This window comes from Vulpes vulpes, chromosome 11, assembly GCF_048418805.1.
Source record: "Vulpes vulpes isolate BD-2025 chromosome 11, VulVul3, whole genome shotgun sequence".
Classification (NCBI taxonomy): domain Eukaryota; kingdom Metazoa; phylum Chordata; class Mammalia; order Carnivora; family Canidae; genus Vulpes; species Vulpes vulpes.
The window spans coordinates 54,323,856-54,345,194 of NC_132790.1; the positions used below are offsets into that span (position 1 = coordinate 54,323,856).

General features: G+C 38.9%; 1 protein-coding gene across 5 annotated transcripts in view; it reads right to left on the reverse strand.

Annotated features, from left to right (window-relative positions):
* The window catches only part of FBXL2 (F-box and leucine rich repeat protein 2), a 107,548-nt gene extending 86,477 nt beyond the window's left edge, over positions 1-21,071 (reverse strand). The window contains exon 1 of one of the 5 annotated variants that reach the window (XM_072726348.1): positions 20,919-21,071. Coding sequence is in view for 2 of the 5 variants with exons in the window: in XM_026016390.2 (XP_025872175.1) it covers positions 20,919-20,921 (3 nt within the window). In the remaining 3 variants the exon portion in view is untranslated. The remainder of the gene's footprint in view (positions 1-20,918) is intronic. The other 4 variants (XM_026016390.2, XM_026016391.2, XM_072726349.1 and 1 more) reach the window with 4 other exon arrangements.
* Between the last annotated feature and the right edge of the window lie 268 nt (positions 21,072-21,339).

A 21,339-nucleotide genomic window follows, 5' to 3' on the forward strand; every position in this document is an offset into this window, starting at 1 on the left:
AAACATATTTCATGTCCACAAATTTGAAGATTTAAGAGTATTAAGTTAGCAACATTTCTCACACTAATCCACAGATTTAGTGGAAATCTCCATCAAAATCCCAGGTGTCTTTTATTTTTAATTTAAGAGTTGATCCTAAAACTCATATGGAAATGCAAGGGTCTCCAAAGAACCAAAATAATCTTGACAAGAAAAACAAAGTTGGAGGACTCATACTTCCTGACTTCAAAACAGTAAGTTACAGTAATTGAAACATTATGATACTGGCATAGGATAGAAATATAGATCAATGGAATAGAATAATCCAGAAATAAACCCTTATATTTATAAGCAATCAATTTTGGGCAAGCACTAAGATAATTCAATGGGGGGAAAATAGTATTTCAACAAACGGTGTCAGGACAATTGGATGCCTACATGCAAAACAATAAAGCTGTATCCTTACCTCTCATTACTTTAAAAAATTAACTCAATATGGATCAAAGATCTAAAAAAAATATGAGTTAAAACTATACCCTTTAAAAGAAAACATAACCATAAACCTTGGTGATCTTGGATTGTGTAATGGTTTTGGAGCTGACACCAAAAGTACAAGTAACCAAAGAAAAAATGAATTGGTTTCATTAAAATTAAAAGCCTTTGTGCTTCATAGGACATCATCAAGAAAGTGAAAAGAAAATCCATAAAATAGGAAAAAATATTTGCAAATTGCATATCTGATAAGAGAATTATATCCAGAATACATAAAGAACTCTCACAATTCAACAAACAGAAAAATAAACCAGTTAAAAAATGAGCATGAGATCTGAGTAGACATTTCTGTAAAGATGATACGCAAACAGCCAATAAGCACATAAAAATAAGTTCAACATAATTAGTCATTAGGAAAGGGCAAATCAAAATCACAATGAGATATTCCACAGCCACACGGATGGCTAAAATAAAAAGATAATAATAGCGACACTGTGGAGAAATTGGAATCCTCATACACTGGAGATTAAAATGGTGCAACCACTTTGGTAACAGTCTAGTAGTTAAACATAGAACTACCATATAAATTAGCAATTCCAACCATAGGTAGTACCTAAGAGAATTTTAAAAAAGTGTCCAAACAAAAACTTGCACATGAATGTTCACACTATCACTCCTAATGGCCAAAAAAGTGGACACAATCCAAATGTTCACCAGCTGATGAATGGATAATCAAAATGTGGTATATTCATACTTTGGAAAATTCAGCAATGTAAAGGAATGGAAATGGATATAACAGAAATGGCCTTGAAAGTATTACACTATATAAAAGACACATATAAAAGGCCACATATTGTATGATTCCATTGACATTAAACATCCAGAAAAGGCAAATCCATCAAGAGAGAACATAGATTAGTGGTCACCTAAGACTAGATGATAGCAGATGGGTATGGAGTTTCTTTTTAGAGTTATAAAAATGTTCTTGAATTAGATGTGATGAAGACACAACTTGGAGAATATACTAAAACACACTGGATTGTACATTTTAAATGGATGAAATCACAGGATATGTGTAATACCTCTATCTATTTCTAGATTTTATTTTTAAGTAATCGCTACACTTGATATGAGTCTGGAACTCATAACCTTAAGATCAAGAGTTACTCCACCAACTGAGCCAGTCAGGTGTCCCTGTAATACCTCAATTTTAAAAACAGGTTTAAAAACCCAGATATATCCTAACCCATCAAAGCAAACTGCAGAAATGGAAAGAATGCTGTAAAAAGTATGCTACATTCATTTTTAAAGTACTTTCAATGATTACGTTTAGTAGTGTGATTGCTGACAAAACTGGCTTCATCTTTGGCCCTCCATCTTGTTCTCCCCTCTGGTGTAGAGATGGTGCTACCCTAGAAAACTAGTAGACAGCCTGCTCGGGCACACAGGTGGTACCACTTAAGGGACCTAGTACAGATCCTCTAGTACCAGATGGTATCACTTTAGATAACTACCTTGTGACCACACCACCATACCCCTTGTACTATAAAAGTGTGGGTCAAGGTCCAAGCTGGATGGAGAATGTGGTGTAGTACCCTGGATCCTCCATCTACCTGCTAGCCCAATACCCTGTCAGTAAATGACTGAATAAAACTCTGTATTAATGGTATGGAGTAGATTGCTTCATTTTTCAGTGTTAAAGTGCCTTCTCAATCTGGAGGATGTATTACTGACCCTCCTCTACCTTTTAACAGTGAGATACTAACATTTATTAAGTGTCTGTTGTATCCCAAACTCCACTTAGCACTGTGTTCATTAGATAATTTACCTTTTTCTAGTTCCTTGAAATGTAAGGTTAGGTTATTGATTTGAGGGATTTTTTCCTCAAGATTTTATTTGAGAGAAAGAACAAGAGAGCATTAGTTGTAGGAACAGGCAGGAGAGGAAGAAGCAGACTCCCTGCTGATCAGGAAGCCTGACATGGGGCCCTGAGATCTTGATCCAAGCCAAAGGCAGACGCTTAAACGACTGAGCCACACAGGTGCCCCAGATCTTTCTTCTTTTTACTGTAGGCATTTACAATAAACTTTCCTCTGATCGCTGCTTTCACTGCATCCCATGAGTTTTGATATGTTGTGTTTTCAATGCCATTTGCCTCAAATTATTTTCCTTTTTTTTTTAAGATTTTATTTATTTATTCATAAGAGACAGAGAGAGGCAGAGACACAGGCAGAGGGAGAAGCAGGTTCCATGCAGGAGTTCGATGTGGGACTTGATCCCGTACTCCGGGATCACATCCTGAGCCACCCGGGCATCCCGCCTCTAATTATTTTCTGATATCCTTTTTAATTCTTCTTTCACCCACTGGTTATTTAAGAGTGTGCCATTTAATTTCCAAGTATTTGTAAAGTCTCCAGTTTTCTTTCTGTTTGTTTTTTCAATCTCTGGCTTCATTCTATTGTGATAAGAGAAGATACTCTATGTGAGGTCAATCTTTTGAAATTTATTAAACTATATTTTGTGGCCTAACATAAGGTCTACCCTAGAAAACAGGACAGGTTCCAGAGGAACAGCAATAGGTTCCATGGGCATTTGAGAAGAATACGAATTCTGCTATTGTTCAGTGGAGTGTTCTATACATCTCCAGTAGGTCTATTTGGTTTATACTGTTGTTCAAGTCTTCTGTTTCCTTATTGAACTGCTAACTGCCATGTTACTGAAAGTATGGTATTGAGGGTGGTGGTGAATGACATCATGACAATCTTCACATGCCTCAATAGCTGTCAGAAGGATAGGCTTATTTTCCGTTAAAAAGATCAGTAAATCAAAATTACAAGATTGCAACTCAACATAAGGAAGAACTGGATAGCAATCAGAATAGCCTATACTAGAATGTTTTACTCTTTAAAGTGATGATGCTCCATCCACAGTGCTCCTATAGAGATGACAGAACCAGAAACGTTGAAGAAAAAAATCCCTTCTTTCAGTGGGAGGTTTGAATAGAAAGCCCCTAAGAACCAAATTTAATTTACTGCATCTATCATCCAGGTTCTGCTATGTACTTCTCTGTCACGTTGGATACATCATTTAATTTTCCTATGCCATGATTTCCTCTTTTGTAAAATGGGAATAATGGATAACGCTACCACAAGGCTTGCTGTGAATTAAATGAATTCGAATATGTAAAATGCCTATAGCAGTCTTGGCAAATAGTGAGTGCTCAACAAATAATAGTTATGATGATGATTGTGAAATCTCTATTATTGAACTGTTTCCTTTTTAATTCTGTCAGTTTGCTGTACATATTTTGGGGCTCTGTTGTTTGGTGCATGTATGTTTATAATTATTATAACTTCTTCAGAAATTGGCCATTTATCAAAATATAATGACCATCTTTGTTTACTGTTTTAACTCAGAAGTATATTTTGTATGATATTGGTAGTATTTGCATAAAAAATCTTTTCCTGTCTTTTTACTTTTAGCCTATTTATCTTTAGTCTATCAGAGGTCTCTTATAGACAGCACATAATTGGATCATGGGTTTTGAGGGTTTTAATCCATTCTGCCAGTCTGTATTAACTTGGTAAGCTTAATAGTTTTACATTTAAAGTGATTACTAATAAGGACTTACTTTTGCCATTTTGCTATTCTTGTAAACTGAAGTATATCATTAGATGAATTTCAATTAGGTCAAGTTAGTTGGTAGTGATGTACACATCTTTTATATCCTTACTGATTATTTTTTTACCCAAAAATTCAATTAGTAAGACGTGTTGCTATTTAAAACTACTGATTGTACATTTGTTTCTTTCTCCCTTTGGTCTAGTTTTGTTTCATATATTTCGAAGCTTTGTAGTTAGGTACATAAACATTTAAGATTGTTATTTATTTTCAATGAATTAACCCTTACAGCATTATGAAATGTCTTACTTTCTAGAAATTATCCTTTTTCCAAAATCTACTTTGACTGATATTAACATGGCAACACCAGCAGCAAAGGCAGATGTTAGAGTGAAATTTTGCTACAAATTATTGTATTAAGCAAAAAGGTTCAAATAAAATTATAAAGAACCCAGAAAAAGAAGAAACTTAGCTGAATTTTAGTAGACAAAGGGAACAAAGAAAAATCAGAAATAAAATAGAGACCAGAAAAATAATAACACTGAAAGTAATGACCAGTTTTCCAAAAAAATGGAAACTGCCAATGCTTTAATCACATAACCAAAAGAGAGACACCCAAAACAGGATAAATACAGGAAAAAAAAAAAAAAAGGTCTCTCTATATATAGACTGATATAAGTATTGCTACTCTACCTTTCTTTTGACATTCATGTATATGATAAATATTTCTCTCCACCCTCTCACTTTCAATCTGCAGGTATCTTTAGGTTTATAATGAGTCTCTCGTAGGTAGCATATAGATAAGTCTTGGGGGTTTTTTCGTATCTATTCAGACACGCTATGTATTTTGATTGAAGCATTTAGTCCATTTATATTCAAAGTAATTATTGATAGATATATATTTATTGCCATTTTATTACTTGTTTTGTTGTTGTTTCTAGAGATTTTCTCTGATCCTTTCCTGTCTTTGTTACTTCCGGTCTCTCCTTTTCACTCAAAGAGTCCCCTTTAATATTTCTTGCAGGGCTGATTTATTGGTCATGAACTCCTTTAGTTTTTGTTTAGGAAACTCTTTATCTCTCCTTTTATTCTGAAAGATCGCCATGCTGGACAGAGTATTCTTGGCTGTAGGTTCTTCCCATTCAGCACTTTGAATATATCATGCCACTCACTCCCTTCTGGCTTGCCAAGTTTCTGTTGAGAAATCTCCAGCTAGCCTTATGGGTTTTCCCTTGTGGATTAAGGACATTTCTCTTAATGCTTTTAAGATTTTCTTTTATCACTGTATATTGAAAATTTAATTACAATAGGTCTTGGTCAAAACTAAGGCACTAATGCTTGCTTTTGTTGACTTTGATGGGTGTTCTCCTTACTTCTGGATCTGGATGTCTGTTTCCTTCCTCAGATTAGGGAAGTTTTCTGCTATTTCTTGACATAAATTCTCTGCTCTTTTCTCTTTCTTCTTCTGGGACTTTTTTTTTTTTTTTTAAGTAATCTCTACACCCAACATGGGTCTCAAACTCACAACCCCAAGATCAAGAGTCACATGCTTGGGGCTCCTGGGTGGTTCAGTCAGTTAAGCGACTGCCTTTGGCTCAGGTCATGATCCCAGGGTCCTGGGTTTGAGCCCTGCATCAGGCTCCCTGCTCCATGGGAGCCTGCTTCTTTCTTCCTCTGTCTGCTGCTCCTTCTGCTTGTGTGCTCACTCTCTGTCAGAAAGTAAATAAAATCTTTAAAATACAAAAAAAAAAAAAAAAAAAAAAAAAAGAGTCACATGCTTCACTGAATGGGCCAGTTCTGGGACTCCTATGTATGACTGTTAACACATTTGATGGAGTCACTAAGTTCTCTATTCTTGTTTTGCATAATTCTTTCTCTCTTTTGTTCAGCTTCATTACTTTCCATTATTGTGTTCTCTAGGTCACTAGTTCATTCCTCTTGCTTCTTCCAGGCTGCTGTTCATTGCATCAAGCCTGTTCCCAATCTCATTTATTGCATTCTTTATCTCAAATTCTTTGTTAACTCTTTTATCTCTATAGTTTCCATAAGGTCTAACTAATGTCTTCTATTCCTTTCTTAAGCCCAGTGAGTATCCTTATGATTGTTGCTTTAAATTCTCCATCAGGCATGTTATTTATATCACTTTTGCTGATTTCTCTGGCAGATGCCTTATCTTTTTCTTTCCTTTAGGATAAATTCCTCCCATCTTGGCATTTCGTATAAATCTCTGCCTTCTTCTGTTGGAAAAGTCCATTTTATCTTCTCCTGAAAGTAATGGCCTTACAAAGAAGAGGTCATATACTGTTCAGGGCCTGGCACTTCAGCAAGTAACTGCTGTTGTGTTTTGGCTGCCCTGTCCTTCAGGCCAGTTGTCTACAGAGGCTCTCCTTGCCTGCTCTAGGCAGTGTTTGGTCCCTGGCCTGAATGTGGTAAGCTTTAACTAGGTGTGCTCTGGTCTGCTTGTTAAATGACACCTGATGCTACTTCTACTTCAACTGAAGCCATGCAGAACTCTCTGGTGGAGATGTGGTATGGGTAGGGGTTTGTACTGGTCTTCTGGGGGAGGGATCTGCCATGCTGGGACTGAGGCAAGCTTGAATGAGAAGGGTAGTCCTGCCGGGGTTCTGGGGTTGAGGGTGGGGATGGGGCTTGTTGTAAGCAAGTTAGTCAGCCAGTGTTGACACTGCTGGTGACCCTGTTTATGAGGTGCGGGGAGGGAAATGATGCCAGCCAGTTCCCCTGTTCCTGGAGAGGAATCTCTGTGAATGTTGCCTCCCAGGAACATTCTCTAAGATAAGTGAATAATCTCCCCGCTGTGTATCCCAGGTGTTCTTCAGATCACTATTTTCACACTGTCTGTCTCCAGGTTGTTTGCCTGCCTTCTCTCCTGGAGCAAGGCAGTGCCCACACTGCTTATTCCAGGCGAGCCCACTGACCTTTAAAACTCCAGGCTTTAAGCCCTGTTGGTTGCAAGAACTCACTAAATTCAGCTGCTCTCATTTTCCAGGCCAGTGCCCTTGGGGAAATGTTCTCTTTGTGCATTCCCCTGTATGTTCCTCTCTTTCTTATCCTTCTCTAAGACCACAGCTCCCTGCCCTCCACAGTACCTGTGATCCACTTCTCCCTTAAACCATGTATCTGTACTTCCTACTTTCTTTGACGTAGCCTCTTCTCTTCTTTCAGTTGTGGAGTTTGTTCTGTCAGTCTTCAGGCCAATTTCTGGGGTATTTAGGACAATTTGATAGTTACCTAGCTGGGTTCATGGGACAAGACAAGCCTAGGGTCTTTGACCCTTTTCAGTAATATTTAAGAGTCATAGCATTCAATTAAAAAAAGTCTTTTTTTAAAAGAATTTATTTATGCATTCATGAGAGACACAGAGAGAGAGAGAGAGAGAGAGAGAGAGAGGGGTCAGAGAGAAGCAGGCTCCCTGCTGTGAGTCCAATGCGGGACTTGATCCCAGGACCCCGGGATCACTACCTGAGCCACAGGCACACACAACCATGGAGCCACCCAGGCATCCCTAAAAATAACTTTTTTAAAATTATTTTTTATTTATTTTTTATTTATTCAGAGAGAGAGAGAGAGAGAGAGAGAGGCAGAGACACAGGCGGAGGGAGAAGCAGGCACCATGCAGAGAGCCCAATGTGGGACTCGATCCCGGGTCTCCAGGATCACGCCCTGGGCTGCAGGCGGCGCTAAACGGCTGAGCCACCCGGGCTGCCCCCTAAAAATAACTATTAAAGAAAAAGTATTCTTGTCTTTTAAACAAATGTTAGTTTCAGGTGTAAAATGTAGTGATTTGGCAATTACTTACAAAAGCTTACCACAATCAGTGTAGTTAACTTTAATGTAATTATATATACTGTAGTTACAAATACACACACATATTCATACATATACATATACATATATCACATCCTTATTGTTTATTTTAGTTCCAGTATAGTTTCTGTATTAGTTTCAGCTGTACAATTTAGTGGTTCAATAATTCCATACATTACTTAGTGCTCATCATGTAAAGTGTACTCTTGAATTCCCATCACCTATTTCACTCATCCCCCATCTATCTTCCCTCTGGTAACCATCGTTTTGTTTTCTATAGTTAAGAGTCTGTATCTTAGGGTGCCTGGGTGACTCAGTCAGTTAAGCATCTGACTTCCTGCTCATCATGAACTCAGGGTTTTAGGACTGAGCCCTATGTCAGGTTCCCTGCTCTGTGGGGAGTCTGTTTGTCCCTCTCCCTGTGCCCCTCCCCCTGATTATGCTTTCTCACTCTCAAATAAATAAAATCTTTTTTTTTAAAGAGTCTGTTTCTTGCTTGTCTCTCTTTTTTCCTTTGTTCATTTGTTTCTTAAATTCCACTTGAGTAAAATCATCATGTGGTATTTATCTTTAAAACATCTGTGGTATTTATCTTAAAATAAGGCAAAATAAGCCTTATTTTGCTTAGCATAATACTCTCTAATTCCATCCATGTTGTTGCAAATGGCAAGATTTCACTCTTCTTATGGCTGAATAATATTCCACTATGTAAGATATATATCACATCTTTTTTATCCATTCATCTATTGATGGACACTTGGTGTGCCTTTGTATTTAAAGTGTTTTTTATAGACAGCACATAGTTGGGCCATGCTATTTTATACAGTTTGACAATTGCTAACTTTTAACTGGAGTGTATGCTCTACTTATATTTTTTTCCTACTTATATTTAAATGTAATTCTTGATATGATTCATTTTGTCTACCATCTTGATATTATCTACCATTTGTCCTGTCTATTCTTTCTTTGTTCCTGCTTTCATAACTTATTTTTGATAAAGCAATATTATTCAATTTCCTTTAATGACCTTATAGCTGTGGCTGTTTGTATTCTTTTTTAACATTTGCTCTAGTGATTACAGAGTGCATCTTTAACTTATCACAAACTTAATTTCTTTTTGTTTTGCATTTCTAGTCATATATTCTACTTCTTATACTAAGTATCCGATAATACATTGCTATTTTTTTCTTTACACAGCCATAATCTTTTGATCTTATATTTTAATCCTCTAATTTTCCTAGTATAATTCATTTCTTCCTTCAGATCTGAGTTACTTTTATTATCACTTCCCTTCACCAAAATACTTATTTTAATGTTTCTTATTGTATAGGTCTGCTATAGACAAACTGTCTTTATTTTTCTTTTCTACCTCCTTTATAAAAATCTTTGATTTCCAGCAATTTGACTATGACTTGCCTAAGTTTAGACTTCTTTATATTCATCTGGCTTGGGTTTGGTGTTCAGTCTATTGTTAAGCCCATCGAATGAATACTTAATTTCTGATATATTTTTCATTTCTAGCATTCTAAACTGGTTCTTTTTATAGTTTTCCATCTTCCTGCTAGTATCTTCTGTTCACCATGTTCAACATCTAGACCATCACTGACTCTGTTTTTTTTATCACATGTAAAAATTTGTTTCTTTGCATACTTCAAAATTATTATTTCATGTCAGACACTGTGTGTAAAGAACATTCATTTACAAAGTTCAATGAAACTAAGAGTTATTTCTTTGAAAAAATAAATAATGCATAAATGTTCACCAGGGATTTTGGCTTGTAATTTTCTTTTTTTTTTTTTAAGATTTTATTTATTTATTCATGAGAGACACAGAGAGAGGCAGAGACATAGGCAGAGGGAGAAGCAAACTCCCTGTAGTGAGCCTGATGCAGAACTCGATCCCAGGACCTTGGGATCATGACCTGAGCCAAAGGCAGATGCTCAACCACTGAGCCACCCAGGCATGCCAGCTTGTAATTTTCTTGTGGGGGATCCCTGGGTGGCGCAGCGGTTTAGCGCCTGCCTTTGGCCCAGGGCGCGATCCTGGAGACCCGGGATCGAATCCCACGTCGGGCTCCCGGTGCATGGAGCCTGCTTCTCCCTCTGCCTATGTCTCTGCCTCTCTCTCTCTCTCTCTCTGTGTGTGTGTGACTATCATAAATAAATAAAAATTAAAAAAAAATTTCTTGTGGTATCCTTGTCTGGTTTTGGTAGCAGGGTAACTCTGGCTTTGTAAAATGAGTTTAGAAATGTTCTCCTATTTTTTAGCAGAACGTAAGAAGGATTGATATTAATTATTTAATATCAGATAGAATTCACCAATGAAGCCATCTGGTCCTGGACTTATGTTTGTTGGGAAATATTTTAGTCACACTCATCAGGAAAAAAAAGGATGCAAATAAAATCAGAAATGAAAGATGTTGCAACTGATACCACAGAAATACAAAGAAATATGAGACTACTATTAAAAACTAAGGAGCCTTGGTGTCCATCAAAAGATGAATGGATAAAGAAGATGTGGTTTATGTATACAATGGAATATTAGCCATTAGAAATGACAAATACCCACCATTTGCTTCAACGTGGATGGAACTGGAGGGTATTACGCTGAGTGAAATAAGTCAATCGGAGAAGGACACACATTATATGGTCTCATTCATTTGGGGAATATAAAAAATAGTGAAAGGGAATAAAGGGGAAAGGAGAAAAAATGAGTGGGAAATATCATGGAGGGAGACAGAACATGAGAGACTCCTAACTTTGGGAAACGAACTAGGGGTGGTGGAAGGGGAGGAGGGTGGCGGAGGGTGAATGGGTGACGGGCACTGAGGGGGGAACTTGACGGGATGAGCACTGGGTGTTATTCTGTATGTTGGCAAATTGAACACCAATAAAAAATAAATTTATTATTAAAAAAAAAACTACATGCCAGGGCAGCCCAGGTGGCTCAGTGGTTTAGTGCCGCCTTCAGCCCAGGGTGTGATCCTGGAGACCCGGGATCAAGTACCACATCAGGCTCCCTGCATGGAGCCTGCTTCTCCCTCTGCCTGTGTCTGTTCCTCTCTCTCTCTCTCTCTCTCTCTCTCTCTCTCTCTCTATCTCTCATGAATAAATAAATAAAAACTAAAAAAAAAAAAAAAAACTACATGCCAGGGTTGCCTGGTGGCTCAGTGGTTGAGTGTCTGCCTTTTGTTCAGGGTGTGATCCTGGGGTCCAGGGATTGAGTCCCTCATCAGGCTCCTTGTGAAGAATCTGCTTCTCCCTCTGCCAATGTCTCTGCCTCTGCCTCTCTCATGAATAAATAAATAAAATCTTTAAAAAAATTTTTTAAATAAAATCATGTCAAACATTCTTTCCAGTCACAGTGGTATTAAACTAGAAAAGAAAAAAAAATGGAAAAAATGCAAATACTTGGAGGCTAAGCAACATACTACCAAACAATCAATAGGTCAAAAATGAATCAAAGAGGAAATAAAAAAGTATATATAAAGACAAATAAAAGATATCAGTGGTTCAAAACCTTAGAGATGCAACAAAAGCAGTTATTAAGAAGAAAGCTCTTATAGTGATATAGGCCTGCCTGAAGAAACAAGAAAAATCTCCAAAAAATCTAACCTTATACCTAAAAGAACTAGAAAAGAACCTAGCCCAAAGTTAGTAGAAAAAAGGAAATAATAAAGATCGGAACAGAAATAAATGAAAGAGATTTAAAAATAGAAAAAAAATCAAGGAAACTCAGAGCTGATTCTTTGAAAAGATAAGTTCGATAAACCTTTAATCAGACATATCAATGAGAAAGAGGAACCAGTAAACTACATCAAAAATGAAAGAAGAAAAGTTACAACCCACACCTCACAACTACGAAGAATGAGAGAAACTATAAAAAGTGAGAAAATGTGAGAAACTATAAAAAGTTACATGTCAACAAACTTGAAAACTTATAAAAAATGAATAAATTTCTAGAAATATACAAACTTTCTAGACTAAATAAGGAAGACATAAAAAATATGAACAGAATAACTACTAGTAATGAAATTGAATCAATAATCAAAAAACCTCCAACAAACCAAAGCCCAGGACCAGATGGCTTCCCAGGTGAATTCTACCAAATACTTTTTTTTTTTTCCTACCAAATACTTAAAGAATAGTTATTACTTATTTTTTTCAAGCTATTTCAAAAAGCATCAGAGGAAGGAATGCTTCTTAATTCATTCTACAAAGCCAATTCATTCTACAAAGCCATTCTACACTGATACCAAAAACACAACAAAAAAGTATGATGAACTTTGATATAATGTTCTGATGAACACAGATATAATAGTCTTCAACAAAATATCTGCAAACTGAATTTAAAAATACACCACAAGGATCATATACCATAATCAAGTGGAGTTTATTCCAGAGATTCAAGGATGGTTCAATATCTGCAAATCAATGTGAAACACCATACTAACAAAATAAAGCATAAAGTCATATGATCATCTCAATAGATGCAGGAAAAGCATGTGACAAAATTCAACATCAATTCATGATCAAAACTCTCAACAAAGTAAGTTTAGAGGGAACACAAACATAACAAAGATCATATATGACACACCCGGAGCTAATATCTTACTCAATAGTGAAAAGCTGAAAGCTTTTCCTTTAAGATCAGAAACAAGACAACAAAGTCAACCTTCACCACTTTTATTCAACATAGTACTGGAGACAAAAAATAAAAGACATCCGAATTGGAAAAAAAGAAGTAAAACTGTCCCTATTTGCAGATGACATTGTACTATACATAGAAAACCCTAAAGATTCCACCAAAACACCATTAGAATAAATGAATTCAATAAAGTTTCAATTTGGTAAAGGATACAAAATCAATCCAGAAATCAGTTGTGTTTCTATATTACTAATAACAACTAGCAAAAAAAAAAAAAAAAAAAAAAAAAAAAAAAAAAAAAAAAAAAAAACTAGCAAAAGGAGAAGAAAAAAATCCCATTTACAACTACATCAAAGATAATAAAATACCTAGGAATATATTTACCAAGGAGGTTAAAGACCTATATTCTGAAAACTGTTAAGACAGAAGTGAAAGGGCCCAAAGAGCCAAAATAATCTTGAGAAAGAAGAACAAAACTGCAGATATTACAATCCCAGCTTTCAAACTATGCTACAGATAAAGTAATCAAAACACTATGGTACTGGCACAAAAACAAACACATAGATCAATAGGACAGACTAGGGAACTTAGAAATAAACTCACGCATATCTGATCAATTAATCCATGACAAAGGAGCAGAGAATATACAATGAGGATAGGACTGTCTCTTCAATAGGTGATGTTGGTAAAACTGCACAGCCATGTTCAAAAGAATGAAACTGGACCATTATTTTACACCAGTCACAAATATTAACTGAAAATGGATTAAAGGCTTGAATGTAAGACCTGAAACCATAACACTCCTACAAAACAGGCAGTAAGCTCCCTGACGATAGCTTGGAGACAATTTGTTGGGTTTGACACCAAAAACAAAAGCAACAAATGCAAAAATAAACAGTGGAACTATATCAAACTACAAAAAAAAAAAAAAAAAAAAAAGCTGCTGCACACCAAAGGAAATCATCACTAAAATGAACCTACTATAGGGTAGAAAATATTTGCAAATCATCTATCTGATTATAGGTTAATATCTTTAAAAATACAATAAACTCATACAACTCAATAACAAAAAATCTAACTTAAAAAAATGGGCAGAAGATCTAAATAAACATTTTTCCAAAGAAGATACATAGATGGCCAACATGTACATGAAAAGGTAATCAACAATAGTAATCATCAGGAAAATACAAGTCAAAATCATGATGAGATCACCTCACACCTGTCAGAATGGCTATTATCAAAAAAACAAAGAGTAACAATTGTTGGCAAGGATGTGGAGAAAAGGGAACCTTGTACGCTGTTGGTGAGAATGCAAACTGGTGCAGTCACTATAGAAAACAATATGGAGGTTCTTCAAAATAGAACTACCCTATGATGCAGATTCTCCATTTATCTGAAGAAAACAAAAACATAACTTGAAAAGATAGCTGCACTCCTATGTTCACTGCAGCATTATTTATAATAGCCAAGATATGGAAAAACCTAATGGATGAATGGATAAAGAAATTATGGTATATTTATGATGGAAGCCATAAAAGGGAGTCTTGCCATTTGTAACAACATGAATCTAGAGGGTATAAATCCTGCTATTTACACTAAGTGAAATAAGTCACATAGAGAAAAACAAATATCCTATGATCTCATGTATATGTGAAATTTAAAAAAAACCCAAACACCTGACCTCACAGATACAGAGAACAGCTTATGGTTACTGGGGGTGTGGGTGTAGGGGTGGGCAAAGTAGGTGAAAGGGGTCAAAAGGTACAAACTTTCAGTTAGAAAATAAGTCGTGGGATGTAACACAGTGACTATAGTAATACTGTACTGCATATATTTGAAAGTTGTTAAGAGAATAGATCTTAAAAGTTCTCATCACAAAAAGAAAATATAACTTGTATGGCAACAGATATTAACTATGCCTATTGTCATTTCTCATATATACATATACATATATCGTCAGTGTTTCTGAATCATTATATTATACACCTGGAACTAACAATGCTATATATCAATACTTGAATTAAAAAAAAAACAACAGTAATTTACCTTCACAAAGGGCAGTTCCTTCTTTAATTAGTTTGCTTAGGGTACAGATGGGGAGGTAAAGGGGACTGAACCCTTTTAATCTATGGTTGAGATGAGTTTGAGGTTTGTTTTAGCATTTATTAGATTCAGTTCAAGATTGGGTTAAAATCATTTTAGGGTAAGATCAGAACCTTCAGGAGAAGTCAGGATCTGAATAGTGGGGAAACTTAAAGATCTCTTAGCTGCTTGCTTTCTGAACTCAAGAGATTTTTCTTTATTTTGCATTCTTGCTGCCAGCTAGGGAACTATTTTTGCTCTCCAGTATACTAGAACCCTCCACTGCTTGTGCCTTAAGATCTCTCTCCTCTGCTGCTCTGACTCCACCTTCTGAAAGGCTGTTGCCTTGTCCTCAGTGAAAACCTGGAGCCATGGAGGGACATTCACCAGCTCTCCTGCCACGCCCTCAGCCTTGGTAGCCCTACTTTATACTTGGTAAAAACCCCTAGAGCCTCAGAGAGATTTTGGTTAACTATCCAGCCCTGCCTCTAGCGTTTAGCAGACTCCACCCACCTCAGGATCATTCTTATCTCTCTTTCCCTGACCCCAGTCTCCAGCATACTCTATCCTTAAACTCAGTGAAGGCCCATGGGAAAGAAGTGGCAGGTGGGTGCAGCCTTATTCTGTGGCTGGGACTCTTCAAAATTCCAAATTGTCATGCCAGCCCACATGTAGTCAATAAAAGTTTGGCTGGTTTCTCTTTCCTGGTCTATAGCAGATTCTTCTTCCTCCTGCTGTCCCATCACGGATTGAAGTATCTATCTGTCTCCTTTTTTCTGGGAATGCTCATTATGTTCTGGAATTTATTTCATTTAGACTGCTTTGTGCCCTTGGCTCTCTAGTTTTAGAGAACTAACATTTTGTAGTTTCTCCGCTTTTCTCTTTGATAACAGTGGAAACAACTAACTTTTGCAACTTTCAACATTCTCACAGAAAGTAGGAGTCTTTCTTATCCTTTTTGATGATAGAAAACAGACTTAAAGCAGATAAATAACTTGTACAAGGTTTAGAATTTAAAAAAAAAAACATAGAAAGTGTAATTTATACTTATATTTCCTGACTCCAATTCTAGGGTTCTTTGTACTGCACAACAGGTAGTAAAAACGCTATTTGTACAAGTCATTTATCCTCTTGGTATTTCTAGTTTGTAAACTGAAGAAATTGTGCTAGAGAAACTCAGAAATCTCCTTTAAATCTAATACTTCAAGATACAATGAAGTTTGTGTTTCTAAAATATACACTATCACAGTTCCTGAAAGCCTAATTGTGTCTTTAGATTTTTACATGTCTAATGAGCATCACAAATTTATCAAATTCAAAACTAACTCCTGCTTTATCTGTATGCTAAACTTACTGCTCCTCTGGTCTTTTTTTTTTTTTTTTTTTTTTGAGAGAGAGAGAGAGATTGCATAAGCAGCAGGGAGAGGGAGAAGCAGACTCCCTACTGAGCCGGGAGCCCAATCCTAACTAAGATCCTTGGGATCATGACCTGAGCCAAAGGCAGACACTTTACCCAACTGAGCCATTCAGGTGCTCCCTCCCCTGGTCTTCATCACAGTAGATGACAACTCCTTCCTATCAAATCAGGCTCAAATCATGGAAACCATCCTTGATTTCCTTTTCTATTCCACAACGAATCCATCAACTAATCCTATGGATTACTGCAATAATGTCTTACCTGGAATCCTCTTGTCCTCTCTCCCCTCACTCTTAGCCTAAATGCATTTTCCACAGAAAAGATAGAATGGTCTATTTAAAAGTCTTATTATGTCATTCTTCTTCTTAAACCCTGCTAATCACTTCCGCCTCCCACAAAGGGAAAGACAAAGTCCTTTAAATGGCTTATAAATCCTTTGTGATTTGGCCCACTTTGATCTTACCTCCTACTATGCACCCGTCTTACTACACTCCAACTACACTGGTTTCCTTGCTGTTCCTCCAACACACTAGGCATGATCTTGCTTCTGGACCTTTGCATTTGGGTCCTCTCCTGAAATAGCCTCTTCTCAAATGTCATATCAGAGAGACTTTCCCTGCCACTCTATATAAAAAGCAACTGCTTCCTCCTCTCATCCACTCTCCCATCCTGCCCTAGAACTTCTTTTCTCTCTCACTCAGCTTTACTTTTCTCCAAAGCACTTTCACAACCACATCTGTATGTTTATTATGTCTTCCTGTCACCACAATGTAAGCTCCATGATGACAGAGCCTTGCCTGTGTCATTGTTGGATACCCACTGCCCACAAGAGTGACTAGCACATAGTAGCACACAATAAATATTTGCTGGATAGAAAAATCATAGGACAGAAAATTTAATGGAGGGAAGCCTGGGTAAGTCAGTGGTTAAGCCTGCCTTTGGCGCAGGGTATGATCCTGGGATCCAGGATCAAGTCCAGCATCAGGCTCCCACAGAGAGCCTGCTTCTCCCTCTGACTGTATCTCTGCCTCTGTCTCTGTGTCTGTGTCTTTCATGAATAAATAAATCTTAAAAAAAAAGAAGGAAAGAAAGAAAAGAAGAAAGAAAGAAAGAAAGAAAGAAAGAAAGAAAGAAAGAAAGAAAGAAAGAAAGAAAGAAAGAAAGAAAAAGGAAGGAAGGAAGGAAGGAAGGAAGGAAGGAAGGAAGGAAGGAAGGAAGGAAATTTAATGGAAGGACAATTAGACAATTATAGGGGCAGCACTGAGAACTCAAAACGCCAGATTTGAACCTCGATTCTGACTCCACAAAAACTTTCCCAACAACTGCCGTTATGCTTTTAGATCCCTTTCATAGCCACCCCAGTGCTGGAGGTGGTAGGAGCAGACCCCACCCAGGGTAGAGGTGACACATAAAGTGAGGCAGGGAAGGCAAAGGTGAAAGTGTAGCACAGCTGGCCATATCTGAGCTTTGGCTGTCTACACGGTTAAGGGGATGGGGGAGGAAGCCAAGTAAATCCTGCAGGATGTCATTAAACAACATCATAACAGAGAGTCTGTTATAAAATAAAAAAGCTTACTGGCTCAGCTGATAAAACACTGAGACTCTTAATCTTGGCAAAGTACATTCATGCCAAGCACTGGGAACAATCTTTAGTTTGGAAAGAAGCCATAATATAATGATGGCTAAGATGCCAGACTTTAGAGACAGACTGCCTGAGTTCAAATCCAGGCTCTGCCACTCACTATGTGGCCTTGGACAGATGTGGCCTTGGACAGATAGACCTCATCAATCTAGGCCTGCTAAATGGGTATAATAATGTCACTCTCAGAGGTATGTGAAAGTATTAAATGAGATAAATGTAAAATAATCAGCCTAAAACTGGACACTGTAGAAGGGCTCTATGAAAAAGTTATTGTTACAGTTACTACAAATTATGCTCCATCCCCACCCCAGTGCAAACCAGAGGGAGACCGATATTGGTAATAGAAGGAAAATGCATTCTTCTCATTATCTATTAACACAGATCTCATTATATAAGCATATTAGCTCTCTTACTACACCATGGGATGGCAAAGAGACCAAAACTGTCTGTAAATCTTGGGTATATTTTATTTTAAAGTTTTCCCCCACCTTGTGCTTCCCAACACCTCTCAGAAGTCCTGACCAGTGATAAACGCAGAAAGAGAAGTGTCAAAATAAGACAAAGTCCAAGTGAATGAATTCAAGTGGGAAAACAGTAATGACACACTATTTTCTTTTCAAGGGGGAAAAAAACTGCCTCACAAGCTAAAGTATTAGGCAATAGCAAAAACATGACACCAGGTATCCTAATGTATATTTTTAACCATATGAATCCAATTGCTGTCTTTTTGAAACAATTTTAGAATATGCAACTAAAATATATGTAAAAATTACTACTAGGAAAAATCTTAGAAAATATAATTTTATTTTTTAAAATATATTCATCCTCCAAGTCTAAATGGCTTTATGTAAAGCACTAGTCTTTGTGATTGACAAAAAGCATGTGTCAATTCCTAAATGCAAAGTGAAACGACAGGAGAAACTTTCAATGCTATCACAGCCATGAATGTGAGCCCCAATCCAATAATCTGTCTTCATTAATTCCTCTTCATTACATCTTTGTGAAAAATGGTAGGAGAGAAAGCTAGGCATGCGTACTCTGTTCTGTAGCATCTAGCTCAGTGCCAGGAATAAAAAGTAAAATACAAGTATTCATAAGTGCTCAAAAATACTAAAATCCAAGAGAACAAATTTCCTAATATATACCTGGCATATATATTGGAGAACACATACTGATACACTATACATTAGAGTATAATCCAGCGTAAGCAGGTTTTGAGACAATCTGCCTGGTTTTGAAATCTTGCTTAATTTATCAACTGGGGTGACCTGGGCAAGTTATTCTACCCTTCTATGCCTCAATTTTCTCATCTCTAAAATGGGGAAATGGCATCTTCCTCATAGGGTTGTTGTGATGGTTAAATAAGACACAAAAAGTGCTTGGAATGTACATAATACATCTCAGAATGTACATAATAAATGCCGGCTGTCATTTTAGAAGCAATAGAAACAAGTGGCTTAATTGAAGAAATTTTCATTGAGACATAGTTAAGCAGAGTTCCAAATTCATGTGCAAAGTCATTCATATCAACTGCTAAAGCTGTATGCTTAGATTCAAGCATTTAATGAATGGTAATGTTGCAATCTCAAATACAGTTCCAGGGATTTACACAGGCAGCTTCCTCATTGCCCCTCCCATATCAACCACTCCCCACCTTTGGAGCCCAGCCATCAGCTCATCATAAAATCAAACCCTTCCATGAGCGAAATCCTTAATGCTTAAAAATAGACAAAATGCAAAAAAAGTTTCTAAGTTTAGCAAAGCACCTACCAGTACACAAGCATAGCAGAATGCTTTTAAAATAAATCAAACTCTAAAATGCCCAAAGTGAATCAAGATGGGCCATGGGTCAGGATGGTCAGGATGGAAGGGGAGAAGAAAAGGAAAATGGGCAACAGGAGGATTTCAGAGAGCTGTGAAAATTTAATTCCCAAGTATTCTTCCTTTGTCCTTGCTGTAATTGTCAGAGCTTTTTTCACACATAACATATAAAAGGCACTGCCATATTCACGACACTCAGACTTTTGTAAAATTCATTTTCTGAAACTCTTGCTGGTTCCACTCATTTGTCACTGAAAAGGAATTCGGAATTAAAAAGAAACATACACGAAATAAAGACCACACTTCTGTTATTTGTGGGTAATGTTTTTTTCCCCCTACTGTCAAAAGGCCACGCATCTGGCAGCTGTTTTCTCAGAGCCAATGATAGACACAGACCAGCCAGCCACCCTGTCTCCTACATGCCTCTCCCGGTTGTTGAGGCGGTCAGGGCTCCCAGTGCTAGGTTTTTTCTGCGGGCCAAGCGGCACGAGGGGAGCCGCCTGCCTGCTGGCTTACTAGCACCTCCACTAGCCCTGTAGACACCCTCAACTACTGATGGTTCAAACTGCCCCTTAAACCCAGGATGTCCTTCCTGGCCACGCCAAGCCCCGGTCACACACAGGTGTGTGCCGAGGACGGAGCCGCGCGCCGCCCGCCCTCCGCGCCCTGCAGGCCTCGGGCCAGCACACCTCCGGCTAAGCACCGCCCGCACCCGTCTAGGCAGGCCCACGCCGCCTCCGCCGAGGCTTCCCGGCAGGTTCTCCTGACGAGCTCAACGGGGCGGGTGGGACGCCTCGTCGCTCCCGAGTTCACCGAGTAGAAGTCGCGATGGAAGGCGTTTACCACGTACCAATTACTCGCTACGCCTCGAGGGGTCGCGCACAGGTAAACACCTCCAGCTTAGAGCCCCCGTTTTCTAAAGAGGGAAAAGGCACAACTGCATATTTAAATGTCCCCTGTCAGCACGACGAATTCTAAAGAAATACATATTATGTATCATGTTATTTACACATAATTGCGTAGCAACAAGACAGTACACGGGCTGCGATAGTGTCGATATGAATATGTAAAAAAAATAGGAAACACCACACCCTCCCCGGGCGGCTTCCCTGGCTGGCGTCACGCCGCCCGGCGGCCCCAGCGGGTCCCGGCCGAGGCCCAGGGCCTAACCGGCGGGCGACCCGCGTGGCGGGCGCTCGGGGTCCCGCGGGGCTCCCCCCGCCCCGCCCCGCCCCGCCCGGCAGCCCCGCAGCCCCGCAGGCCGCGGCCCGGCCTCCCCGCGACCCCGGTGCCGCCCGCCGCCACCCAGCAGCGGCCTGCGGGGCTCGGCCGGGCGGGGCGGGGCCGGGCGCGGCGGGGCGGGGCGGCCCGACCCGCGGGCCCCAGACTCACCATGGCCGTAGAGCCGCCCGCGCGCCCACAGCCCCGAGTCACAAGGCGCCGGCTACGCCCGTTGTCCTGGTGACGCCAGCGGGGCGCCCCGCCCCGTTCCCAAGGTGGGCTCCGAGCCGGCCATTGGCGGCGGCGAGCACGTGACGCCGGGGCGGGGCCGCTGCCGGTTGCTGGGCGGGGCCTCCTCCGGCGCACGCGGTCTGCGGACGTCGTCGCCTCGCCCCGGTCACCTCGACGTCCCTCACCTGCGGGTGACCCAGCCGCGGGCTGCTCAGCCGAAAAACGGGCCTTGGTGGGTTTACTTTATTTAGGAAATAGATTACAAGGTAATACGTGGCCATTAGAGGGGTTTCAAACCAACCGCAGCGAGAGTTAAGAAGAATAAAGCCGCACGAAATGCCCGCAGGTAACCGCGGCTGGT